Source organism: Oryzias latipes, chromosome 6 (assembly GCF_053564925.1).
Source record: "Oryzias latipes strain Hd-rR chromosome 6, Olatipes_Hd-rR_3.1".
NCBI classification, from domain to species: Eukaryota; Metazoa; Chordata; class Actinopteri; order Beloniformes; family Adrianichthyidae; genus Oryzias; species Oryzias latipes.
Window position 1 is genome coordinate 6,083,444 of NC_136242.1, and position 24,243 is coordinate 6,107,686.

The window sequence follows — 24,243 nt, forward strand, 5'->3', positions numbered from 1 at the left end:
TGTGATTGAGCCGCAGCAGAGTGCTTAAATAAAAGCCACATCCATCTTTATGCAGTAGTCTGCAGTGCTGCCCCTTGTGGATCACCAACAGTCTGCTGTGAAAACACGGACTGTCTTGAACCAGCCCTCTAACCTCCTGTGAACATTCCTGGGGTGTCTGGATCCTCCCTGCTACAGCACAATTTTTAACTCTACCTCAATGCGATCGGTGCCAGTGTCAGTCCAGTAAAGGTTTCTGGACACCCAATCCACTGCGATGCCATCTGGGTGGTTAATTTCTGTGGTGACCAGCATCACGGCGTTGCTGCCATCGAGACGGGATCGTCGGATGGCTCGAACTTCATCATCTGTCCAGTACACATACCCTTCAACAGGGTCATAGTCTATAGCTATGGCATGGCGGATCCCATCAACCTGCAACAACAAAGAAGCAGCGAGAAGGGAGGCTGAACTTTGACCCAAGAGGCCAACAGAAAGTCTGCTGCAAAGTGAGAATTTACCTGCAGCACTATGTCGGTGAAGTCTGGCAGGTCAAGTGAGATTCTCCTCAGGTCCGTCCGTCGAGCGAGCAGCAGAACCTGCTCCGCCCCTGAATGAGAAGGACCAAGGCACTATTGAAGATGACAAGAAGGTCTGGCTGCTTGGAGGTGGCATTACCAAAGCACCTTTTTGTGAAGTACTGAAAACCAGTCAGGACTTTGTGTCTGCAGCTTTTTTTAGTTGTAGTCATCGTTGATATAAATATCGGTGGGGTCAAAAAAGCCTCAAAATGGTTCCACTGAGCTGTCTGAGTTTCTCTTCTACTCCTATTGTTTCTAGCACAACAGTAAACTGCTGAAGTGATCAAAGAATTACTGTCACAAACCTCCAACTTCATCAAGTCTAATTATGACCACGGCTGGACATGGGTACGGGCAAAGGGGGCAGTGCCCCCTAAATGCTGCTGACTGCCCGCCAAAATGTGATAGTCTGCAAAAATCCACAATTAAAGAAAAAAAATAATAAAAAACAAAAAAAACAAAAAAAATAGGAGAACCATCAGAAGAAACCAGCTCTGGTGGATATATTTCCAGGTACAGGTGAATACTAGGGTTAGGCAACACCAATCATTTCTGAATGGATTTGATTCAACGCACCAGAGCCTGGATTGATGCACGATTCTTGTGGATCCACTCGATTAAAAATCAAATTTGAATGTACATGATTTACACACGAAGACATATTTGTATAGAAATTCAACAATCTATACATGTTTTGAAGATATTCTTATTATTCTGATACAGTTCACATGCTGTCAAATGTATTAGTGACATAATAAACCAGCACCATACAGTGTTACATGGTTTCTCAAACGGAGAAGCTCCAACAAAAAAGTGCAGATCATTACCATTGTAAAGGCTCTAAACTAGCTAATGTTACAAAATTAAATGTTCTCCCTCTCCTGGAGGGCATTTCCATTTGGTGTTTCATGCTGTAGCATCACAATTTATTCCAAAAGATTTGAAAGGAAAGAACGGTGCTTTAGACCAGAGTTTTTCAGTGTGCCATGGGAGATGGTCAGGTGTGCCGTGGTTAATGTCCCATTCACTGATCTAAAAACATTTCCCATCTCCAGGATATCAGCTCTGTGTTCATCCAAACAGGCCCTGATAAAACACTGAGGAGTTAGGAATATGAAAGATCATAAAATACTTTTTTCTTTGTTTTTATTTGATTCTATTGAAGACACTTTGATTAGAATGACGGTACAGTGATTTAGCCGTAGCTTCAGCTCTGTTTTCGGAAAAGTCCCGCCCCTTTAACTGTCTCCACCAATCATTCTTGGAGGCTTAATCACACGTCATCAGTCTGACCAATCAGAAGTGGTTAAAGTCTTCACTTCCTTGTTCTGATTCTGCTCATAAAGTCTCAGTTCCAACAAAAATACCAGCTAAAGCTCGTCTTTAGCGCTGTAGCTTTCCACAGAATCCGGTGTCAGACCGTGGAACAAGTGAACAAAAAAATGAAGCTCAGAGACGCTAGTCTGTCTGCGATCGGCTGCTGTGCACTACATCTCCCATGATGCATTGGATTAAAGTGACAGCGTCTCAGCGTTTCTTGGTTAAACGTCTTGAAACCACAACGAACACACATCAAACAGTTTTTAAATCTTTTAACTTAACTTTTATTACATCTTTTAGAAAAACACCTGCAACGTCCAGCTTTTTCTGACACAATTATCACCAAAACGCATCTGAGATCATGGAGGGACTGTAGATCAATACAGACTAGGAGTTTCTCGTTTTTTTTTTTTTTTTTGGGATGCTGGTGTGCCGCGGGATTTTTGTCAAAGATAAAGTGTGCCTTGGTTCAAAAAGGGTTAAAAAACAGTGCTTTAGACCACAAATGGTTACTTTTAAAAATATGTTTCATTAAGAGTTTGGAAAATTCCTGCCTGTGATTAAATAAAGCTGAGTATTTAGTCAGCAGCGTATGTTTAACGAGCGTTAGCATTAGCCACCCTATGGGAAATTCCATTATGCATTAGCATTAAGCTAGCAGACTTTGGCTTTACTGCTGTTATATGAGTAAGGTCACCAGAAAAGGAAGGGCATAAGAGATCGATCTTTACTTTTATGGATGGATTATTGATCTAGTAAACTTATATCGATTCAGAGAGATTCATTGATTTGACCTGGGTTAATTAGTCAGACATTGTACACCGTGGCTTCAGGTGTGTTCATAAGACTGTGGTGGTAACACATTTTCACCAACGGCTGCAGCTGGGGCCTCGATGCTTGCAGCTTTAATCAAATGTTGTTCTCTCCCCCATGATGCAGTCATGCAGAACACCAAGTCCCTGTCCAAAACAGAGGCAGAGACATGCAGTGACCATTTCTTCTTCCACTGGAGCTTCCAGAACCAGCTGTTCCACTGTTCTCGTCATAACAGTATCTGGGGGGAGGAGTTCACTCTTCAACCACCCTAGACTTCATTCTGAGATGCTTGAGGAACACTGACTCGTGCACACACACGCACACGGTCTGGAGGCAGCACAACAACAAACGCCTTCAATTTAACTAGCCAAGCAAAACAAATTAGAAGCACAGACACAAAGGCACACGGCCACACAAACTGCTGCTGACACAATGCAGCATTGTTGTTTTATTGTCTGCAGTGGGTGGGCAATTGGTTGGCGTGCTCCATTCACATTTAATATATTCACACAACAGCCAAACAGACACACGCAAAGCTTACAGCACTGCTGCTGCTGCTGGAGGAATAAGGCTCCATTGTCTCAGCATCGTGGGAATTCATTCTGTTTCTGACACACAGATCTGTTGTACATCCCCCACCCTGTCATCGGACACATCCCTAATTCTGACCCTTCTGTCCAGCTGAAGCATCACCACCACAAAAATATGAGGAAATTGAACTTCCCACTCCTCACAACATGACAAAAAGAATTGCCCCTACAGCTTTAATCCAGAGCATCAAACTACAGACGGATCCACCTCCAACCCCCACCCCCACCCCCAGGCCCAGGTCCAGTCATAGGGATGGAGACACATTTTCATTCTGCCCGTTCTCCAGTGACTTGCCCCCAAAGATGGAGAACGGCGGCCCACGCACCGCTGAACGTCCAGGGAAGTGACATTACCATGGTTGTTTCAAGTACCAAGTTCCTTCACCTCAACAACAAACTAAACTGGTCCCACTACGCTGATGACCTGTACAGGAGGGGGCAAAGTGGCCTCCACCTGCTGAAGTGACTGAGGTCATTTGGCGTGTGCAGACATCTGCTCCCTATTTACTTTTTTGTGCGTTTGAACTGATATTTGGTGAGCAGTAATTCCTGTTATCAGTTTTTTTTCTTTGAGCTGCTATGACAAGTGAATTTCTCCCTGTGAGATCCTCTACATTACCAAAAGTCTCCACTCAATTGTAGACCATTCTTCCAAAAGGTCATTGGTGAGGTCACACACTGATGTTGGTGGAGAAGGCCTGGATCCCAGTCTGTGCTCTCCTTCATCCCAAAGGTGATCTTTGGGGTTCAGGCCAGGACTCTGTGCAGGCCAGTCCAGTTATTTTTAAATCTGTCATCCATGTGGGCGGCTGTGCGGCAGGAGTAGGGCGGTCGACCTCTGATCGGAGGATTACAGGTTCAATTCCTGCCTTGCCCGCCCATATGTTGAAGCCCACCTCACCGAGCTGGTGGAATGTTGGTGCCATTGTTTGGCAGTGTGAACATTCGCCAATGTTAATGTGTTAATGAAACTGTGAAGTGCTTTGGGCCTTCGAGGAAGTATACGCTTTTAACCAACAATGTCTTTACGGGCCGTGCTATGTGAACTGGCAAACAGTCATGTTGGAAAAGGAAGAGCTGCTCCAAACTGCTCCAGCAAGGTTGGGAGCATGGAATTGGTATCTTGAACCATTCAGAGCTCCTTTCACTGGAACTAAGGGGCCAAAGCCCAAGTCCTGAAAAACCAGCCCACACCATAATTCCTCCTCCACCAAATTTCTCACTCGGCACAATGCAGCCCCAAATGTACAGTTTTTCTGGCAACCCCCTAAACCCAGACTCGTCTATCAGATTTCCAGATGTCATTCCAGATTCATCGCTCCAGAGAAGGCGTCTCCACTGCTCTAGAGTCCAGTGGTGGCGTGCTTTACACCGCTGCATCAGACGCTTTGTGTTGCACTTGGTGATGTGTGGATGGAAGGAGCTGCTCCGCCGTGGAAACCCATTCCACGAAGCTCTCTGCGTGCTGGACTTGGGCTAAGCTCTGTAGCAACTGACTGCAGAAAGTCGGCCTCACTCTTTTCTCACTATGAGCTTCAGCATCCTCTGACCCCTCTCCATCGGTTTACATGGTCGACCACTTGGTGGCCGAGTTGCTGTTGCTCCCAAACTCTTCCATGTTGTTCTGATAGAGCTGACAGCTGACTGTGGAAGATTTAGGACGTTTCACCTCTGGATTTGTTGCACAGGTGACCTCCTGTGACAGTTCCACACTGGAATTCACTGAGAGCGGAACATTCTTTCACAAATGTTTGTAAAAACAGTCCAAAAGCCTGACTGCTTGATTGTATACACCTGTGGCCAGGCCAGGTGATTAGGACACCTGATGCTGATCCTTTGGATGGGGGAGAGAATACCTTTGGTAATAAAGTGTGAACTTTAATTAAATTTATCCAAGTTTGATCTCATTACATTTTTACAATAAAAGTCAATGAAGCTGGACGTGTTTGGACAAAACAGCAGCCTGAACTGGTAGAATGAAAGGATTTTTCATGAATCAGCAGCTGTTTCTGCTGGTATGAAGACACACAAACATGTCACGCCTTCTTGTGACGGTGACCATGGATGGAACAATCAGCAAAGTTGATCAATCTGTGCTTTAATGTCCGTTCTTTTTTAGCAGAAATTGTTCTGGACAGGTGGTTAACAGGGGATTACCCGTGCGGCTTCAGGATCCATACCTGGCTTGCACGTCTTTCCGTCAGCTCTGAGCTGGACCCCTGTAGGGCAGGTGCAGCTGTAGAAAGGGGGCACTGGTGAGAGCAAGCAGAGATGACTGCAGCCTCCATTGTTGTCACTGCAGGGGGTCCGGACTGCAACCACAGAGCAGGAAGCAAGGGGGGGGGGGCTTATGATGTTAAACTTGTCAACATGAAGACATGAAAGCAGTATCAGGGATCCATTTTCCTTTAAAGAAATGTCAATATTTAAAAGAAAAGAAAAACTGCTTTAATTTTGGGACCAAATGCAACAATTTGAAATCAGTGACATTTTTCAATTTAGGTCTGTGTACTTTTTGGTATTTCGAGTTTCCTGTGTTTCCAAGCCTTAATCATGATGAGGACCACAAATCAGTTTTGATAAACACATGTGCTTTTATTTGACAGCAAAAGGCACAGCAGATCCCTGCAGAGTTACATCCAGACAGGACTGCAGATCTGTACACACAAGTACAGATGTACCTGTCCTGGATGGACTAAACCCAGGACAGGCCGAGAACAGAGAAGGATTTGGCAGAAAAACATCCTGACCTTTGCTTTCAGGGACACAAATGGGGACTTGATCTCAGTTGCATGGTGACTCAAAGACATCTATGAACGGCTGCATCTAAAATCTGTGCACAACAGACTGAAACGCTGAACTGTGAGCACCTGTGTGAATTACTTCTCTGTAAAAATGATTTCAACACAGAGGAAAACCAGTACCTTCTCTAACGCCTGAGCTAGCCGTTCTATGTTTTGCGCGGCGTGTGGATGCCTGAAGGCCATTGGCCCACTGATGTCTTCCAGTCAGTGAGGCTTCTGCAGCTTAGGAGTATTGAGTGTGGAGGTGTGGGTGGTCACTGGCACAGACCTGAGGCCACGCCCACCACAAACAGCTAATAGGGACACATTGTGATGGGTTTGAAACCCTAACCTTTAAACGAAAACTGCTGGCCCATGTGTAAAAGGTGCCATGGGTAACTACACCTTTATCCTTCCATTCTTCTGCTTGGTCTGCTGTTCATGCTCCTAGAGAGGCTCTCGTTAGGGGCTGAATGAACTCTAGCACATCTATTAGCAGCTCTCACAGCCTAAACCTCAGCATCTAGTGATGGTAAAAACACTTTGGTCCTAATACATACAGTAGGAAGATGAAACATTCAACTCACTGTAAGGCTGTCGGTATGACTCCAGAACCTGGATGCCCATTGGAGAGTAAATCCCACCCAGGATCTCTCTGGTTTTGTCTCCTCGGTGTTTGTTGCAGGCGTGGATGGAATGGGTCTGCCAGTCGGTCCAGAACAGAGTCTCGTTTGACAGCGTCAGAGCAAAAGGATGCGTCAGGGTGCCCTCCACCACAGCCTCACTGCAGGAGCAAACGCAGGCAGCTTCAGAACCACAGCAGCGGCCCACAACACAAGCAGGCTGAGGTCTGCCTAAGAGCTTCTTCTTTGTGAGGGAGCTGGAGGCCAGACAGATCGTAGCCCATCTTTAGAATGGATCCCTTTGAATGGGATTCAGTGCTACAGTCAGTGTTTGAAAAGATAAGAAAAAAGGTTTCATTTTGGATTTGATGGATTACGTTTTTGAGCTTCATCTGACCAGAAAACAACAGAAAAAACGTTATGAATTGAAAACCAGAAAAGCCAGCCGAGTCCCTGAACTCCCAGCATAGTTTGGCGCCTGGCTTCAGCCGAGGTCTACACTTTCACTGCACATCCATAAAACACACAGAGGTTTGTGTCACTCAGCAGAGAGGGCTGACGACTGTTTGCAGAGAGGAAAATGCATTTGCACGCACACGTGTACACTCACATGCACAATCGCATGCATGCAGGGTCAAAGGAAGCTAGTATTTGGAATATCAACACTCCAGGAACTAAATTCATCAATCATCACTATTGCTGGATTTGTGTGTGTGTGTGTGGATGTGTGAGTGTGTGTAGGTGTGTATGTGTGAGTGAGTGTGTGTGTATGTAAAGTGTAAAAGCAGACGTGAGCGGGGTTCAAGGTGGAAAAAGAGAGAAAAATGTTCATTACTTCCAGATGTGTTAGCTCCACTCCGCTTTGTTCATGTGAGCCGATTCTTCAGAAAACAAATGGTAAAAATTCACTGCATGATCTAAGAACCCCCCCCTCCCCCCCAGTGAACTTTACTTTCACTAGACTCTGTTGCACAATTCAGTCACAAAAAGGTGAGCTTCAGCCATCGGGGCTGCGACCTGAATCAAACCAAACCTTCTCCGGCTGGGACTTTAAAGCTGCAGCCTCAGATGATCACAAAAGCAGACGAGTGCGCGCCCCCCCCCCCCCCCCCCCCAAACTGTTGAACTGCTTTGGAGCGTGCAGACACACACAGAGTTTGCCTCAGAAACCTCCTCTCCAGGTAGGAAGTTGTAAACAAAAGTGTTTCAATTGAACCTAGATTCCTGACAGAACTCTCAATCTAGTCATTCTGAGTCTTGATCCTTTCCAAGTATTTTGCAGTTCTAGCTTCAAGTCCGTACATGCAGACTGCAGAAGTGTTGCATGTGCAAACAACATATGTGTGTGTGTGTGTGTGTATGTGCATACAAAATGTAAACTTCATGTAAAGTTACAGTTAAAGTCCCACTAGCTCCTAGGTGAGTGACATTGGTTCTCCGCATTTGACCCCTCCCCTGCCGCGCTCAGGAGCCATTTGGTGGTTTAAGCCCCCCATCCAACCCCCTAATGCTGAGTGTCAAGCAGGGGGGCACTGGGTCCCTGGTGTGACTAAACAAAGATCATGAGTGATTTGTATGTCACCTTATTGTGAAAAGAAATCAACTGACTAGTCAGGAACTAGTCAGTTACCGGGTTAAAGTTGAAGCTCTTAACTTGATCAGTGCTTTTCTACATCCTTGTACACAAAGCTGGTCCACACTGGTTCTCATTCAAACATATGCAATGATCAGACCTTCCCGTTCCTCTTTGTTCAGACCCTCTCTGGGCTTGAGTCCTACAAGGATCCTGTAACAGGACTAAGAGCCTCCAGAACCAAGTCCCAACAGATGATCCAGAATGTTGCTGCATCTCATGTTGAATCAGTCTAAAGGACACTCTTCAGATCTCTGCACTGACCTCCTGAAGCTGCTGCTTTTGACTGAAAGTCCTGACACTGGCCTGAAGAGGGGTCACCTGAACAGCAACCCACCTGAACTCACGCAGCATCCAGCATCGTGCACAGTGACCCCCGCCCTCAGTCCAGGCAGCAGCCTTCTTCAGACCATCAACGCTTTCTGTTCAACTGCAAAGTCCTTTTTCACGCATTTCAGCTCTGCTCTTTCTCCACAGATACAACCTTTACCAGCGGTACTGTTTTTTGATTTCTTAGACCTTAGTCACAACTAGGGCTGTCAACGTCGAAGCGAACCCCACCCATAAGATACTACCGAGTCCCCGATTGGTCAGAGTGCTGCGTCGCTGCCATTCAGCGTGAAAATGTTCAACCGGTTGAGCTGAATGAAGGGCTGGTTTCTACGTAGAGCTTGCGACCAGACTTAAAAACGGACATTCATACACTCACACACCAGTAGAGCCACACTGGAGGCAGGGAGGGGGAAGTGTCTTGCCCAAGGACACAACGACAATTCAGTGGGGGGAGCGGGGATCGAACCACTGACCCTTCGATCATTGGCCGACCTGCTCAACCGCCTAAGCCACTGGTACGGGCTGTCTGTGGGTAAATTTGGGCAAACCCGTGCGAGGCATGCAGGTGGCCCACACCAAATATCAATGTCATAGACCGCTCGGTGAACCTGTAGAGTGAAAATGTTCATGGACATTTTTTTCTACCCCTTCTCCATGACTCTCCATGGGGACGGACAACCCATAACCCAGCTGCCCGCGGTACAGGTGCATGGCACTAAGAGCGTCCACTTTAAATGGTGGGAAAAAGCCTCAGTTTACAGGGTGCTATACAAAAAAGTCCAATTCAACCCAAATCATTCCAAGGAGGCCACACAGATAAAAATGTTCTTGCATTACACTCATCCTGTCTCAGGTGACCCAAGAGGCCCCGCCCTCATTCTGTTGTGTGGTCATATCATACCGTGCAGATCCATCCAGGTTGGCTCTGTGGATGAAGCTCAGCTTGGCATCGGCCCAGTACAGTTTCTGCTCCTCCAGGTCAACAGTGAGACCATTTGGCCAGAAAATGTCTTCATTAACAATCACCTCTCTGGTAGGACAAACACAAACAGCCAAGAGTCACAAACAAGAGTGTTTTTGTGTTGGGGTTCTATCTGGCGGGGTTCTAACCCCATCCCGCTGTGTTTCCTGGTTTCTTATTCACTGGTCTGTTGGTCTTTATGTAGTGGCTTCCTCTTACGCTCTTATCGTCATTACCTAAGTCAGTGGAGAACTCCTGGTTCTTAGTTCCTGTTTGGTTTGAAGGTAACTGAGGCCGACACACTTCACACACGATAAATGTGCAAATATAGAACAGAAATCATAACATTTTTCTTTGAAAAAGACCTTTGGAGCCCAGAACTATTTTGAAAATCTTGATCTTTGTAAGGAAAATGCATTGCATGTAAACATGCATGCTTACACACACACACACACACACACACACACACACACACATTGTATAACAATCTTATGACCATGTCATATACTGCAAAACGCTCGTTTTGGCCAAGTTTGTCCCGTCATTAAAGACTTAGCAGCTTTATGGTGCCATCCTCCTCGAATGCTGACGTTTGCACATAAGTGCACCACATCACAGTCTGACTACAGTTGTGCGTCTGTTGTGGTTGTGTGTCCGTTGGAGCAGAGATCTTCAATGAGCTCAGAGGATAGGACCGTTTCTGAAGGACAGGTCAAACGTGAGGAAGGTTGTTCAGCCGCCGTACCTTCTGCTGCCGTCCATGCCGGCACGCTCAATCCTTGGCTCCTCCCCCCAGTCCGTCCAGTACATGTATCTGAAGAGAGTCCCAGCACCAAAGAGGATCATTTCAAAGGAATGCACAGCTAACGAAATGCTTAAAAGATAATCAACAATGGAGTTTATTTGTGAACAGACTACGGTGGAAGATGGTGCCTTAATATCAGCCGCCTTCCTCACCTGTGTCTGACAGTGGAGGCGGATGACCCACAATGAAGGCGCAAATAACGAGCAGAAAGACAGTTTCAACCGTCGTGTGCCTCAGCAGCATGTCTGGCTTGACAAAGCCCTGTTAAAGTTTAATTAACAGCTCTAAACTCAAAGGTTGGGGGCGTTCAGCTTTAGAGCAGAACATTAACTTGAACCTTCTGCTTCACTTCCTGATAACGAGCACATTTTCAGAGTCCCTGCAGGACGGCAGAGTTGTGAGGCGTCTATACTGGACAGGTTCTGGATGGGGAGCCTGAGGCTGCAGGGGATGTTGGGAATTTTAAAGCAGCTAAAAATTGTTTTTGAATTTCTTATTTTAAATAAATTTATTCATTTCCTCATTTAATAAAACTGTTCATCAGTTTGTGTCCCTGCTTACAAATTAAATTCAGATTTATTAAATGAATCATTTTCTTAATACCTCATGTAGAAAAATGGTTTTGTAGTTGGTTCTATTAGCAATGGTGCTTGTAGCATTGAAAGTTCCCCGTTTGAATACGCCAGTCACTGAATTAAGGTTGTCTCTCAGTGCTACAGTATGTGAGTGTGTGTGTGAGTGTGTGTGTGCAAGTGTGTACCGTTGTGCAGGGTTGAGGGCAATTGCCCTGGGCTGGTCCAAGTCCATCCAGAACAGGACCTTCCTGGAGGTGCCATTAAGGTTTGCCACCTCAATGCGGTTGGTCTCAGAATCCGTCCAGTAAAGTTTTTTACTCAACCAGTCGCAGGCGAGCCCATCGGGGCTGTCCAAGCCCGGCACCACCACGATCTGATCGGTTCCCAGAGACTCCTTCAGTGCTGAGGATGGATAAAGGGAGAAAGACGTTTTCAGAAAGGTAACCCCTTTCCACATATTTTCAGCTTTTGGACAGCCATGAACTGACACTGCAGGAAAACCTCTAACTATCAGCGCCCGCTGCAGTTTGGTTTAATGATAGGAGATTCATGTAAACGTTCACACCCATTGTGATTCATGCAACGGGTTGGCCGCCTGTTGGACGCGCTGCTCGACGCGCTGCTCGACGCTTGTCCAAAAAGCATGTGGGAGGAGCTACCGCCAAAGTTATCGCTATATAGAGCGGGGTCCATCTCATTGACAATGACATGAAGACACACAAAAGTCTCAGTAATCATGTCTGTATGTTTGTGTTCATGACATCATTCAGAGACTGTCCCAGTACGATTAGGTCAGACCCTGCAGCCGGAGCTGCGTCTGAATGACGGCCGCTGTGGCGTTTCCGAATGTGACCCAGTTTGACCTCTTGCTGCCCCGCATTAGTCCGAGGTCCAAAAAATAGGAATAAAATTAGGACTTTTTTAGTATTGTCTTTAAAAATGAGAAAAATATTCTAAAGTTCAGGAGGACAACGATCAGAGTTTCCCTCGTTAGATAAATAAAGTTCAGTGTCTGCATTGATAACTGACTTCGTCAGACGAAGACAGAAGACGGTTTGTGAAAAACACAACTGTGTCTGAAAATAGCAGAACCTAAAGGCCTTTTCACACTGGGACGAATTTCGCCCGCGATATTCGCCGACGTTTAACGCCTCGTGACTAAACAAAGGGCACCAATGTGAGTGTGCACACCGAGGCGAAAAAACGCCACGCGTCAAAGCGTCACTTTTTTAAAAAACGCCTCGGGTTCGTTTTTTTTTTTCGACGCGTCGCGTCGAAATCTATTCGACCAATGAGAATGCCGCTTTTGCACACGTGTCTGGAGCTTCTGGAGTTACAGTAAAACACAACTTGGGGGCGCTCAAACACAAAACTGCCTTGCTGAGCACACATACCAGCGAAGAAGATAGACGCAGAGTTGCATCTACACTGCCGCGAACAAATAATGACGGACATTCTAAAATATCCCCGAACCAATCACCAGTTGGAGCTACTGGTGTTTGAAATATTCATGTTTTTCTTTGTATTATTCTGACAAGCGCGTAAATACTTGCTCTCTTCTTCTGAGGGAAAAGCGACTTTAAGAAGCGTAAAGTTCCGCAGCGCCACCTTGTGTACAGGAGTATTTCTGTTTACATTAAGCGCCATCTAATGTCAGGGAATGAAATTGCATGTTCGCTCGGCTCATCGTCAGCGAAAATCGCCTGGGTGTGAACACCACAAACGTGGCGAAAAACGCTGACGAATAACGCCTGGCGAATATTCGTCCCGGTGTGTACGGGCCTTAAGAAGTCAGAACTTCCCCTCGTATTGAACTTGGTCTCCACCTGCTGATCGTGTCACTGAACGCGTCACGTGCCAAAAGCGCGTTGTTCTTGGCAAAGTTTTTGATTTTTTAACTCTGGCTGCGCCCAAATCATGCTGCTGTCAGACAGACGCGCCACGCCAGACACTCAACCTGCACGGCAGGACTCCTGCTGGCGGATGTGCATTGACTTAACGTTAGAGCCGGACCTTCTGCCGTGCGAAGTGCGTTTGGTGTGAACGTAGCTTCAGAGAGAAATAGACGTTTTCCATCAATGATCAGACGCAAAAATCAAAGGAGACTGGTTTCTAATCTGCAGTGGAAATAGTTCAGCAGCAAGCACTTCTTACAGTTAGATGACTGATTCCAGCGTGTTTGTTTGATGGCCTCCTCGCTGACATCCGTCCAAAATATCAGGCCCTCAGCAAAAAAGAAATCCACAGCTGCTGCATCCTCCAAATCACTAACAACGATGGCCGACTCCCCGCGCGGGCCCTCTCCATCCACCAGACGGACGTCTCTCCGGTTGGCAAAAAGAAGGAGTGGAGACCCTGGAAAACAAAGATCCTCCTTAACATTCAGAGCCCACAGAGAAAGTCATTTTCTGCTATCATACATGGCCCCTTCCTCCCTGATCATGGCTGAAAGCTTCATGTCTAAAGGATCAATGAGTGCAGTTCTCCAGACAGCAGCGAGAAACGAACCTTTCTGACATCAGCTTAAATAAAAAAGGGTTCATCCTGCTATCTCACCCCCTCTGAGCAGGTTCCAGATTGTTTTCCTCAAGAGAACATGAAGGTAATGGAGGCTGAACACCTGCTGATGAAACCAGGCTACTGCAGTTTGCTCTGTTCTGATCCGAGCAGAGGGAATAAAAACACACAACCAACCATCAAAACAGAAGATGGCTGACGGACAGAGGACTCAAGCAATGCATTATGGGGGAAAAAATGTAAACCAATAGAAGCACAAATCCTAAAAACATTGGAATCTGTTGGTGGATAAAGGTGTGGAGGTGGAGATGGAGGACGAGCTGGACAAGACACATCCATCCTTTTCTTTTGCTTAAATAGATTCATCAGTAAAACCTCATGAAGGCTGACAGAAAAACTGGTTTTGTCAGAAACAGAAAAGAATTTGTTAAAAATAACCATGGTACAATTTCTGATTCTTTCATTTCCTTTTTCCACAACACAAACAGTAAAACCACTGAAGCAACAACAATGCACGGTAACACTTTTCCCACATGTGACCTCACACACATAGCAGGTTGATGCCACGGCATCGTTCAAGACAATACTGCTTTATTTTTCCATGATAGAAAAGTGCAGAATATTGCAACGCCACATCCTGGCAGCTAATCCATCTGAGAAGGATTCAGCTCCTTTAAGAAGAAGTGGTGTGTCAGCTGGTGTGCTCTGATGAAGTGCAGGACAGAAACCTGCAGCTGAGGCGGTGTCATCAGAGCAGCGGCGGCACTTTCATCCCTTCTGTCTCAACAACAGCAGCTGGCGAAGCTCCACCGAGGGAGCCAAAGCCAGAGCAGAAGCTGCAAAGCTGCTCTGGCTTTGGCTCCCAGCTCCTCTGCAGAACTAACAGGCTCTTCTGAACCTGTGTTCCACCTTCCTGCTGCACCTACTGCAGGCAGCAGACGGTTCAAGTCCCACTCCAATCATCTTTTGATCCACCGTGAACGTCTTAGAATTCTGATTATGCTTTTTTTAGGCAAAAATAGGACATAGTTTCTGCTTAGCAGCAACAGTTCATCAGAAATTCCCCTTTGTTGGCGGGATTGTTGGCGTGGAGTAAGCCCGCCTCTATTTCACATCATCCTTTTGTCTACACCCCCCCCCCCCCCCCCCGCTAGCTTACAGCCCCTCACAACCCCACCCTGGCATTAACAGAGCAAATAAGCCATCAATATCAGGTCTATGCAGTCGTCCGGTTCTGATCCAGATTCCAGCTCAGACCAGGAAAACACAGACGGTCATGGATCTGTTGGTCTGACAGTGGATGATCAGAATGGAGCAGAGCAGGGAGTCTGTATATAACAACAAGCTTTTTCAAACTGCATTTTTGGTCTTCTCATGATTGACTACAATTGATTAAAGAAATACTCAAAAAACATAGTTTAATCTTAAGGCCCGTACACACCGGGACGAATATTCGCCAGGCGTTATTCGCCAGCGTTTTTCAACACGTTTTTTGTGTTCACACCCAGGCGATTTTCGCTGACGATGAGCCGAGCGAACATGCAATTTCCTTCCCTGACATTAGATGGCGCTTAATGTAAACAGAAATACTCCTGTACACAAGGTGGCGCTGCGCAACTTTACGATTCTTAAAGTCGCTTTTCACTCAGAAGAAGAGAGCAAGTATTTACGCGCTAGTCAGAATCAAACAAAGAAAACATAAATATTTCAAGCATCAGTAGCTCCAACTGGTACTTGGTTCAGGGATATTTTAGAATGTCCGTCATTATTTCTTCGCGGCAGTGTAGACGCTACTTGGCGTCTAACTTCTTCGCTGGTATGTGTGCTCAGCAAGGCAGTTTTGTGTTTGAGCGCCCCCAAGTTGTGTTTTACTGTAACTTCAGAAGCTCCAGACACGTGTGCAAAAGCGCAATTCTCATTGGTCGAATAGATTTCGACGTGACGCGTCGAAAAAAAAAAACGAACCCGAGGCGTTTTTTTTTTTTTGAAGCTTTGGCGCTCGGCGTTTTTTCGCCTCGGTGTGCACACTCACATTGGTGCCCTTTGTTTAGTCACGAGGCGTTAAACGTCGGCGAAAATCGCCGGCGAAATTCGTCCCGGTGTGAACGGGCCTTGAGTTGTCTTTTTACGTGTCCACCGCCATGAGAAAAATGCTACAGGAACATGTTAAAACACTAAAAACATGCTTATCATTGGAGTCATGCTTCACTAGTGGCAAAGTGAGATCATTTCGTTTTAGGAAGAAACAGAAGGACTTTATCCCAGAAACTCCGTCAACAGAAATATGAAAACCAGCCGTCAGGTTGGTGACGAACAGCAGCTCATTTGGGGCACTGCTGTTAACAAAAGGTTTGACCATCATGACTAAAGATAGATGGGGCTGACGCCGCCCCTCGCTCGCTGCCGGCGGCACGCGCGGGTATGCCAGCTCTATTTTGCAGTAGAGACACTGCACCTTGTTCTCTTCTTTATTAAGTGTGTAATGATCCCACACTTTAGACAATTTCTGCAGTTTATTTATAGATCTATTCTCCGCCATCGCGCCAACTAAATTCAAAAGGTCCGTGTGAATAAACGGACCGTGTGACACAATCAAATCCCTGCGCCGCGCGTATAGTGCGCGTCAGGAATTTAACGAGGCTTCAAGGCAGAGATTTTGCCTCGAGGAATTTTTGTAATCGAGTAACTCGAGTAACCCGAGGAATCGTTTCAGCCCTAAACGTATGCCTGCATGTTCCCATGACAACACTTTCCTTTGCTGTTTTGGTATTTGTGCTGTTCCCACTGAAGTGAAGCGCACCAGAGTTCACTTGTTTGGTCCAAAACAGGTCTGTCACACCTGACAGTAAAAGAGCAAATGCACCAGCATGAAAGCCAGAGGATTTCCAACCCATCCAGGTCCAGACCAAGTCCTCAGGCTTCTGCTGAGCATCGGAAAACATTTCCTGGTTGTCTCCTTGCTGATTCTAGGCTAGAAATGCCTGAGGAGCATTGATCTGACTCTTCACGGCATGCATTGGGGTACAAGCCATGGGCTGGAACAGGTTTTTATAGAAAGTCTGGGGGCCTGAACCGTTAGCAGAAAACTGAAATGGTGGACCGCCTTTGGCTTTCTTCCTCTGAGAGTCTCTGCTAGCCCCACATCCACCCCCTAAAGTCCCCCTCCTCCCAACCTTTTCCTCTTTCTCCCCTCCACTGTTCCCCGCCCGTTTGCCCACTACCCACCCGTCAGACTTGTGCGTAATGCATCCAGCTCCAACCTCCTTTTTCACGCCAGAGAAAGGCAAACAGGAAAAGATATCCATCTCTTTCTTGCATTCCTTCTCATCATTGTTGCCACATCACTGCTCTTCTGCTGCAGCCACTTTTCTCCTTCTTTCAAACTTTTCCATGACTATCACAACACCAGTTATCAACCCATCCGTACTCTCCAGTTTACAATACTGCAACCGTGGCAAAGACATAGTTTCCTTTATTAGTAGAAAGTGACTTTTCGGTTGTTGGTTCACTTCTGCAATAAAAAATGTTGATGAACCTGAACTTTCCCTTTCCTGTGACAGAGTGGGGAATCTGGTTCGGTTGCCACCAATTTATTTCTATGTTTTCACCATCCTTAAGACTACTTTAAACGCTGAAAATGATCTTCTTCACATGTGACATTTTTAGACCAGATTGTTGATGTCATTAGCGGTCAGTGTCTGCATACAACAGATGATGTGGTCGGGTCTTGGTGTGGTCCCTGTGTAAGGCATCAGTAACAAACAGAACAAGTCCTGCAGCAGTGAGAGGGGGGGAAGCAGATGCATGAACGCAGCACTGCTGGCATCCCTTTCTCTAAGACACCTCACCCCCTTAAACCAGGGAGCAGACAGTCCGGACCTCTGACTGTCCAGAGTTCCCTCGCTACATCGCCATTCTCCTTTCACGGTCATGATTTTTCATTTTATTTTAAATAGTGCACTTTGTTCTGTGTCCTGATTGGCTGTAGACCTTGTCAATCACTCTCCTCTGTGCCATGCCTCAAGTAAAGAATGCGTTCAGTTCGCCACATTTACGTACAAAGGGCGTTCGCCATGTTGTAGAGCTGTACCAATCTACAGTTCTAAAATCCAGTGCCCTGGAAATTTCCCAGAAGTCTTTGCAAAAAAAACTATGTGCATGCTCACTAGAATTGTCAATGATGGATGGATGGATGGATGGATGGATGGATGGATGGATGGATGGATGGATGGATGGATGGATGGATGGATGGATGGATGGATGGGAAACTGACAGATGGTGTCTGCCTCCTGAACCATAGCAGAGTTGGTTCCATCAGGGAGGAGCCAGATGACAGAAGCTCCTCCTCCATTCTATCTAGTTTAGCTAACTTAAGGAAGAAGCAGGAGTCCTGCAGACGCACAACGTAGATAAAATAGAATCATGATGGCCTTCAGATAGGATGTGAACATTCAAACTTGAGCTGACATGGTGGCGGTAAGCCCTGCTGCAGCGTGATGCGCCACTGTGGGGTCTGAGGGAGCTGCTACCTGCAGCAGAGTCAGCCCTAAACAACATGAAGGGAAACACAGAACAGACTTGTGTGGTCAGACGGGCGTCATGCACCACGACGTCTGGAGTGGCGTGTTACTCCATGAACACTGGACTGAACTCTGCTGTGCAGCGTGAGCACATCTGACCCACTGAATGCTTCCACACAGACCAACAGGGAGCCTTCATGTACAAACAAGAGGGAGACCTCTGCCACGGACCCCCCCCCCCCCCATATACCAGGGAACACAGACAAAAACAGAAATTCAGAAAATGACTCATTTGCTAATGAAAAACAATGAAGAAAAGCCTGGTGTAATGCACTAAAACTATCCATAATAGATGCATCTTGAACTCAGCTCTATTGTTTGACCTTTTGAACGTGAGCATTCTGGGATGCAGCAGGGATGCAGCACACACCTCTGTGTCCCCTGAGGAACTGTGGGAAAAAACATTTCAATGACTAATACGACGTACTTTCACTGCAAAAAGACAATAAATGCTTTACAAATAAGGCAGAAGTATAATCATACTTGTACTCAATTGTTTGAGTTATTACCTTTAGGTAATAACTGCATAATGTGTGATGACCACATTATGCAGAAACTAATGGTTTGGGACTTTTTCCTGAAGCTTTCCTGCGGCTTCGCTGAGTAACGTCGGTTCTGCAGATTTTAGTAAAAATGTCAGAAACAGCGAGAAGAGGATCAGAAAACGCCCGTCTTCATCTATGGAGGTGGAGAGGCAGCATCCAGCTGCAGCCCGGCTTCACCGCCGCTCCACCACCTCATGAACAAAGCCGAGCCTGCAGAGCAGCAGAAATGACGAAGCCAGCCGCCCTCTTCCAGGGTTCTGCCCATCCCCGCCCGGCACAGGACGAGGCGGCGTCCGCCCGTGGAGGAAACACGGAGGTTTCCACAGAAACATCCACCTGCTGCTCCATCACACTGCCGCTCTGAGCACCGCCACCCAGAACAAAGACCGCCGACCCGTCTAAGCCAGAGGCTTCTGAGGCACAGCGGTCCTCCTCGGCTGCCCCCCTTTGTTTGAGTCTGTGGATCATCCATGAAGCAGCTGACAGGCTGAAGACACAACTGACAGGCTGAGCAAACGCACAACAGGAACACAACAGTGAAGAGGAACCAGGAGCTGAGGGTTCCTCAGGAGGAGTTCTGCTGTTTCAGGAGGACAACCAGAAGCCTCAGCCCCGAGGATGAGACTGTAGACACCACGGACCTGTGGAACCACGCGCTGACACGCTAACACACGCTAACGCACGGGGTCAGAGGGCGCCTTCAGAGCACCTGGGGGGGGGGGGGGGGGGGGACAATGAGGGGAGCTCTGGAAGCAGTCAGAACCATCACCACCGGGACACGGGGGGGGGGGGGGGGGGGGGGGGTCTGTGGACCCACATCCTGGGGGGGGGGGGGGGGGGGGGCAGAACCCAAACACTGCCCTCTGTTCAGCTCTACGGCGCAGAGCCTGCGTGCGTGACACCCGACACCGCGCAGGACGGGATGAAGGCCCAGAAACAGCCAGCTGCCTTCAAATCCCGCAGGTCTTTGTGATCATCGTCTGGCCCGAATCTCACGCACGACCCGCCCCGTGGCGAACACCCCCCAAAAGTTTGGAGCCGCGCTCCGACAGCCGAGACACGAAACTTTCACCGGAGAGCCGCGCGTTCACGCGTCGACCGACGACGTACCCGAGCCCGCGGACAGCAGGCAGCTCCAGAGCAGCAGCCGCGGCGCCAGCAGACCTCCCATCCCCGTCACAGCCGGGACTCCCGCTCCATGTTCGGATGTTCGATCCCGGGAGTCTTCTCTGACCCGCCGCTGAGCGCGTACATGTGCGCGCGCGTGACCGGGGCTGTAAAGGGACTTTTCTTCGTCTTCGTTTTACGCTCGCGCTACTTTCCACTTTGGACTGTCGGGCTCGCGCACGGAGAGAAAGGGCAGTTGGGTGTGGGCGGAGCCTCGACGTCTCAGGGAGAGGTGGGGACAAAGTTCGAGGGGAACTTCATGAAGATCTGGTTCGGTTTGTCCTCGCGGAGCTGCTCTGTAACCTCTGAACGTCTTCAGTCTCAGAAACATCGTTCGGTTTCAGAGTACACTGACCAGAAAACCATAGATTTAAAAAGGATTTAAAGAAAATCAAAATTAAGACGTCATCCCTTCAAAATAAAAGCATTGACTCATTTTGCAATTCAATTCAATTTATTTATATGGCCCAAATTCAGAACAACAGTCGTCTCGATCATGGGCTTCGTATCGGTAATTAAAAAATTAAAACATAAAATCAAAAGAATCATGAATACAATGCTGCCAAATTCTTTTTAGAGGCCATTTCATGAACCATACACAAGGATGGAGAGTACTGCAGTTTTGTAAAAAAACAAAAAAAAAACACAGCACTCTGAATGAAATTAAGTCGGAATCTACTCTAGAATAGAGAAATAACTGGTGCAGGAAGTGTTGACAGGCTCCAAGTGGCATGAATGGTCTACAATGTGGAAGACAGGAGAATCAGGTTGGTGGCAGACAGGTTGTGCACACTAAAAGATGAGTTTACACTAAGGAGGAGATTGGGGGGAGAAATCTGCAGGATCCAAAGAGGGAAGGTGGGGATAGTGTAGCAAGGAGGGGTGTCTGGTGCACGCACAGTTAAAGAAAAATCATGTCCAGTTATCAAAATAGGCAAGTCCCAAGGTCCAGAAAGCAGTATCCAGAGGCAGCAGCAGAGGCAGCTCCTGTGGACAGAAATTTAGTCTCCAGGTCCAGAAGCAGACAGGGAGAAACCAAGAGTCAAATCAGATTCAGCATCATGACATCAGGTAGAAATATTCAGAGCTGAAGAGTTGATGTAATGCAGTCAGACAATCTGGGAGTGCAGCAGGAAGACAGCTATTTGAATTGGAGAAGAAACACACAGGGAAAAGCAGAGCCTGTAATAGTGGAAGTAGAACTAAATCTGTTCAGAAGGGTAAAACAGGAAGAACTGAGGTAAAAAAAAGAGACAGGACAGGAAGTGAAGGAAAAAACATAACATGGCTGTTTCAGTGAAACTCTGGAGCGCCTTCCTCTGAGTCATTGAGGCATGTTTTATCTCTCACATGTGAAATACACTGATAACAAGTTGGGACTTTTGTTTTTAACACGAGTGCTTTTTCTATTTGGTCTGAATTTTAATGAAATACTTCAAATTTCCATTTGATACTACTAATAATGAATGAGAAAAACTATCATTTTAATTGATTTCATATTTATTACCACAAAACTAAGGCAATTATAAAGATAGGCCCAAATACTGGTGATGTCTGTCCAGACTGTTGCTCGTCCTCCTCCAAAGCCAACCATGGGGACCATGATGACCTCGGCGTATCGCTCACCTCGTCTTCTCCAGCAACACAGACGACCAACCTACTTCTTGGTTCTTCTGTTATCAGACACGGTTGTGTTTTAACATGCCTGACATGTTTCAATGGACGTCAGAGTCTTCATCACGTGGTTGTGTGTGACGTATACATAAACAGATGATTGTGACTGAGGCGGAGTCTGCACCAACACTGACAACCATCAGTTGTGTGCACGGTGACCTGACACTCATCAGTGAACAGGATGGTCGACCACTGCTGCATTGTCCAGGTCACATGGTCTTGTGTCCACTGTAAACGTTCATGGCGGTGACTTGGAGTCACCTGCATTAAGGTGAAAGCGGTGGAGTCGGTAAACATCTGCAGCTGTGTGGCGTCTGCAGATCCATGTCTGAGGTCAGAGGTCCTTAGGTTCTAGTCATGGTCTGTCACTGGCGGGGCTCCACTCCTGGATGTGTCCCAAACTCTCCAGTAGTTCTGAGTATGATGCCAGTCTGCTGATGACACTCTGAGACTCCCCAAGCACTGACTGATTGGCTAAATCAGCTTTTTTTATCCCCACAGCATGTTGACTTTGATGCCACAGTGAAAGGCCTTTTCTGTTACAATTTTGTCCCCAATAAGTAAAACACTGTAAACAGTGAGACTATTATGTGGAAAACACACAATGAGGTGTGTCTATCAACACAATACAATGGCCTCCCCATCCAAAAAACCTGTGAAGTGAAACAAACATTGTTTACAACATCCACTGAGTTTTTCACTATATCCGTGACTATGGTGAGTACATGGTTAATGGCGGATACTTCTATAGCACTTTATTATCTTAGAAGGCGCAAAGCACCATGCCCTGTCCCATTCATACTTTCATGAGAGCTCCTCTACTACACACTGGTGCCTACTGATTACATCACACAGTGCGAGAACTGAACCTGCTATATTCTGATCAGGTCGCCTGCTCTACCTGTGCACCACGGTGTGAATCACGTCCTCTCTAAAAAATGTTTTTCCTCAGCAAGACTACTTTGCTGTGGATTTTTCTGCAGCTCAGTGTTCAGACTCATGGAAAAGTACAATTGTAGTCAGTATCACCCATAACAAGCTGATGTCATGTCAAGTTCAGCGTGGACACAATACGCAGGAAAATCCCCAAAGAGGTTCCCATTTATCAGAAAAAAACAGAACCATAAGTAAGAGGACTTGTAGCTCTCATAACGGCACAAAACAATCTGGCAACAAATGCAGGGGAGACGCAGACTCTAAACAGGAGGGTTGATTAGACAATTACACCCAGGTGCACACAACAGGGAGGGCAGGTGATGACAATGAGGGAGAAATTACACAGGAAAGGAGGAGTCAAGACATCTGAAACGAGAGGACATGTGACCAACAGGAAGTAGCTAAAATAACCAAAATAAAAGCTGAACTACAACCACCCTGGCCCCAATAACTCACATGCCACTCATCCTAAATAAACAAACTCCTCATCTGCTTTTTATCTGTCTGTCACACACAAAATCTGAAGTCTCCTAGTTACAAAGCCAAACTGGGAAGCTAAGGCTACAAACCTTCTGAAAAGGTTGGGATGCTGAAATATTCATATTTGGTTATAGTTATATTTTATACTTTGCACTTTTTATTCTCTTCTTAAATTTTGTATTGCTCTACATTCACCCTGACCTGAGCGATGCCAAAGAAAAATTCCGATGTACTGTTTGTGTTAACGGTAATAAACCTTGAACCTTGCGAGCAATAAGTCCCTTTAGTTGTCACGCACCTAGGTGAGTGACATTTATTCTTCGCATTCGACCCATCCCCTGGGGGAGTGATGGGCTGCACACAGCTGGTTTAAGTCCCCAAATCCAACCCCTTAATGCTGAGTTTCCATCAGGGTGGCTTTGAGTCCCATTTTTAGAGTTTCTGGTACGCCTCAGCCATGGTTTTTGAACTCAACCTTCCAGTTTCGGGGCGCACACTCATCCACAAGGCCACTGAGGTGGCAAAAATTACTTTTACAGGAAATACAGCAAAAGTGGGAGAGTGCAATAGTTTACTTATCTTAATTGTATTTTGTTGCATCGAAACAGACTTTTTCAGTCTTTGACTTTTTAAATCAGCTGCAGGGAATGTTGGATCTAACTGTCACTGACAAGAGACATAGTGAATTGTGATGTGCATACCCTGCCACACCCGCAAACAAAATGGCAGTAACCTCCCCCCAGTATTGCACACTTTTAATTTTATTATTTCCGATTCTTCATTCTTAAACACACACATTTCTTTGACTTAAAATATACATTTATTCTGTTTTCAGTATTTATTTATGGCAAATACATGTACATTTGTTTAGTTTACTCATTTTGGGTTTGTTTAATTAATGTCACCTGTTTTTGAGTTGCCAGTGCTGAGGGTGCTACTGGTCCACACGGGTCTGGCTGAGGTTCTGCTCCTGCAGCTGTGCTGTGAGGCCTGGCAAAAGAGGAAGTCAAGTCTTCAGAGCCTTTAAATACCCCAGTCAGGCAATTGGGCAGGTGCCATCTACAGAAGCCTCCAAGGGGAGAAACCAATGGACTTATTTAATGTTTATTTGTTTTGCTTCTGTTGGTCATTATTCATTTTGTTCTACTTTTGATGTTTTTTCTTTTCCACTAAGAGACCAAGTTTTGTATTTAGTCTTGTCTTTATAGTCTGTGTTAAATCTCTGTGCAGTCTTTGTTAAATGTTAGTTGTTTCTCAGGTGGTCTGATCAGCCACTATATATATTAAATGTTCCCTGTTGTGTCTTTGGTTAGGTCAGTTTGTTTGTTTCTTGGTCTGGTCAGTT

The 24,243-nt window shown here is 46.4% G+C and overlaps 1 protein-coding gene across 2 annotated transcripts in view; it reads right to left on the minus strand.

Annotated features, from left to right (window-relative positions):
- Positions 1 to 23,891, minus strand: part of lrp5 (low density lipoprotein receptor-related protein 5) — a 55,876-nt gene extending 31,985 nt beyond the window's left edge. Inside the window, exons 1-9 of one of the 2 annotated variants that reach the window (XM_078948322.1) lie at positions 23,804 to 23,891; positions 13,154 to 13,354; positions 11,185 to 11,401; positions 10,365 to 10,433; positions 9,560 to 9,688; positions 6,657 to 6,853; positions 5,467 to 5,598; positions 501 to 589; positions 196 to 414 (exon numbers count right to left, since the gene is read on the minus strand). In XM_078948322.1, the coding sequence (XP_078804448.1) occupies positions 196 to 414; positions 501 to 589; positions 5,467 to 5,598; positions 6,657 to 6,853; positions 9,560 to 9,688; positions 10,365 to 10,433; positions 11,185 to 11,231 (882 nt within the window). In that variant the 5' untranslated portion in view covers positions 11,232 to 11,401; positions 13,154 to 13,354; positions 23,804 to 23,891. Of the gene's footprint in view, positions 1 to 195; positions 415 to 500; positions 590 to 5,466; positions 5,599 to 6,656; positions 6,854 to 9,559; positions 9,689 to 10,364; positions 10,434 to 11,184; positions 11,402 to 13,153; positions 13,355 to 19,751; positions 20,096 to 23,803 lie in introns of those variants that run through there. The other variant, XM_023955524.2, reaches the window with a different exon arrangement.
- Positions 23,892 to 24,243: the final 352 nt, after the last annotated feature.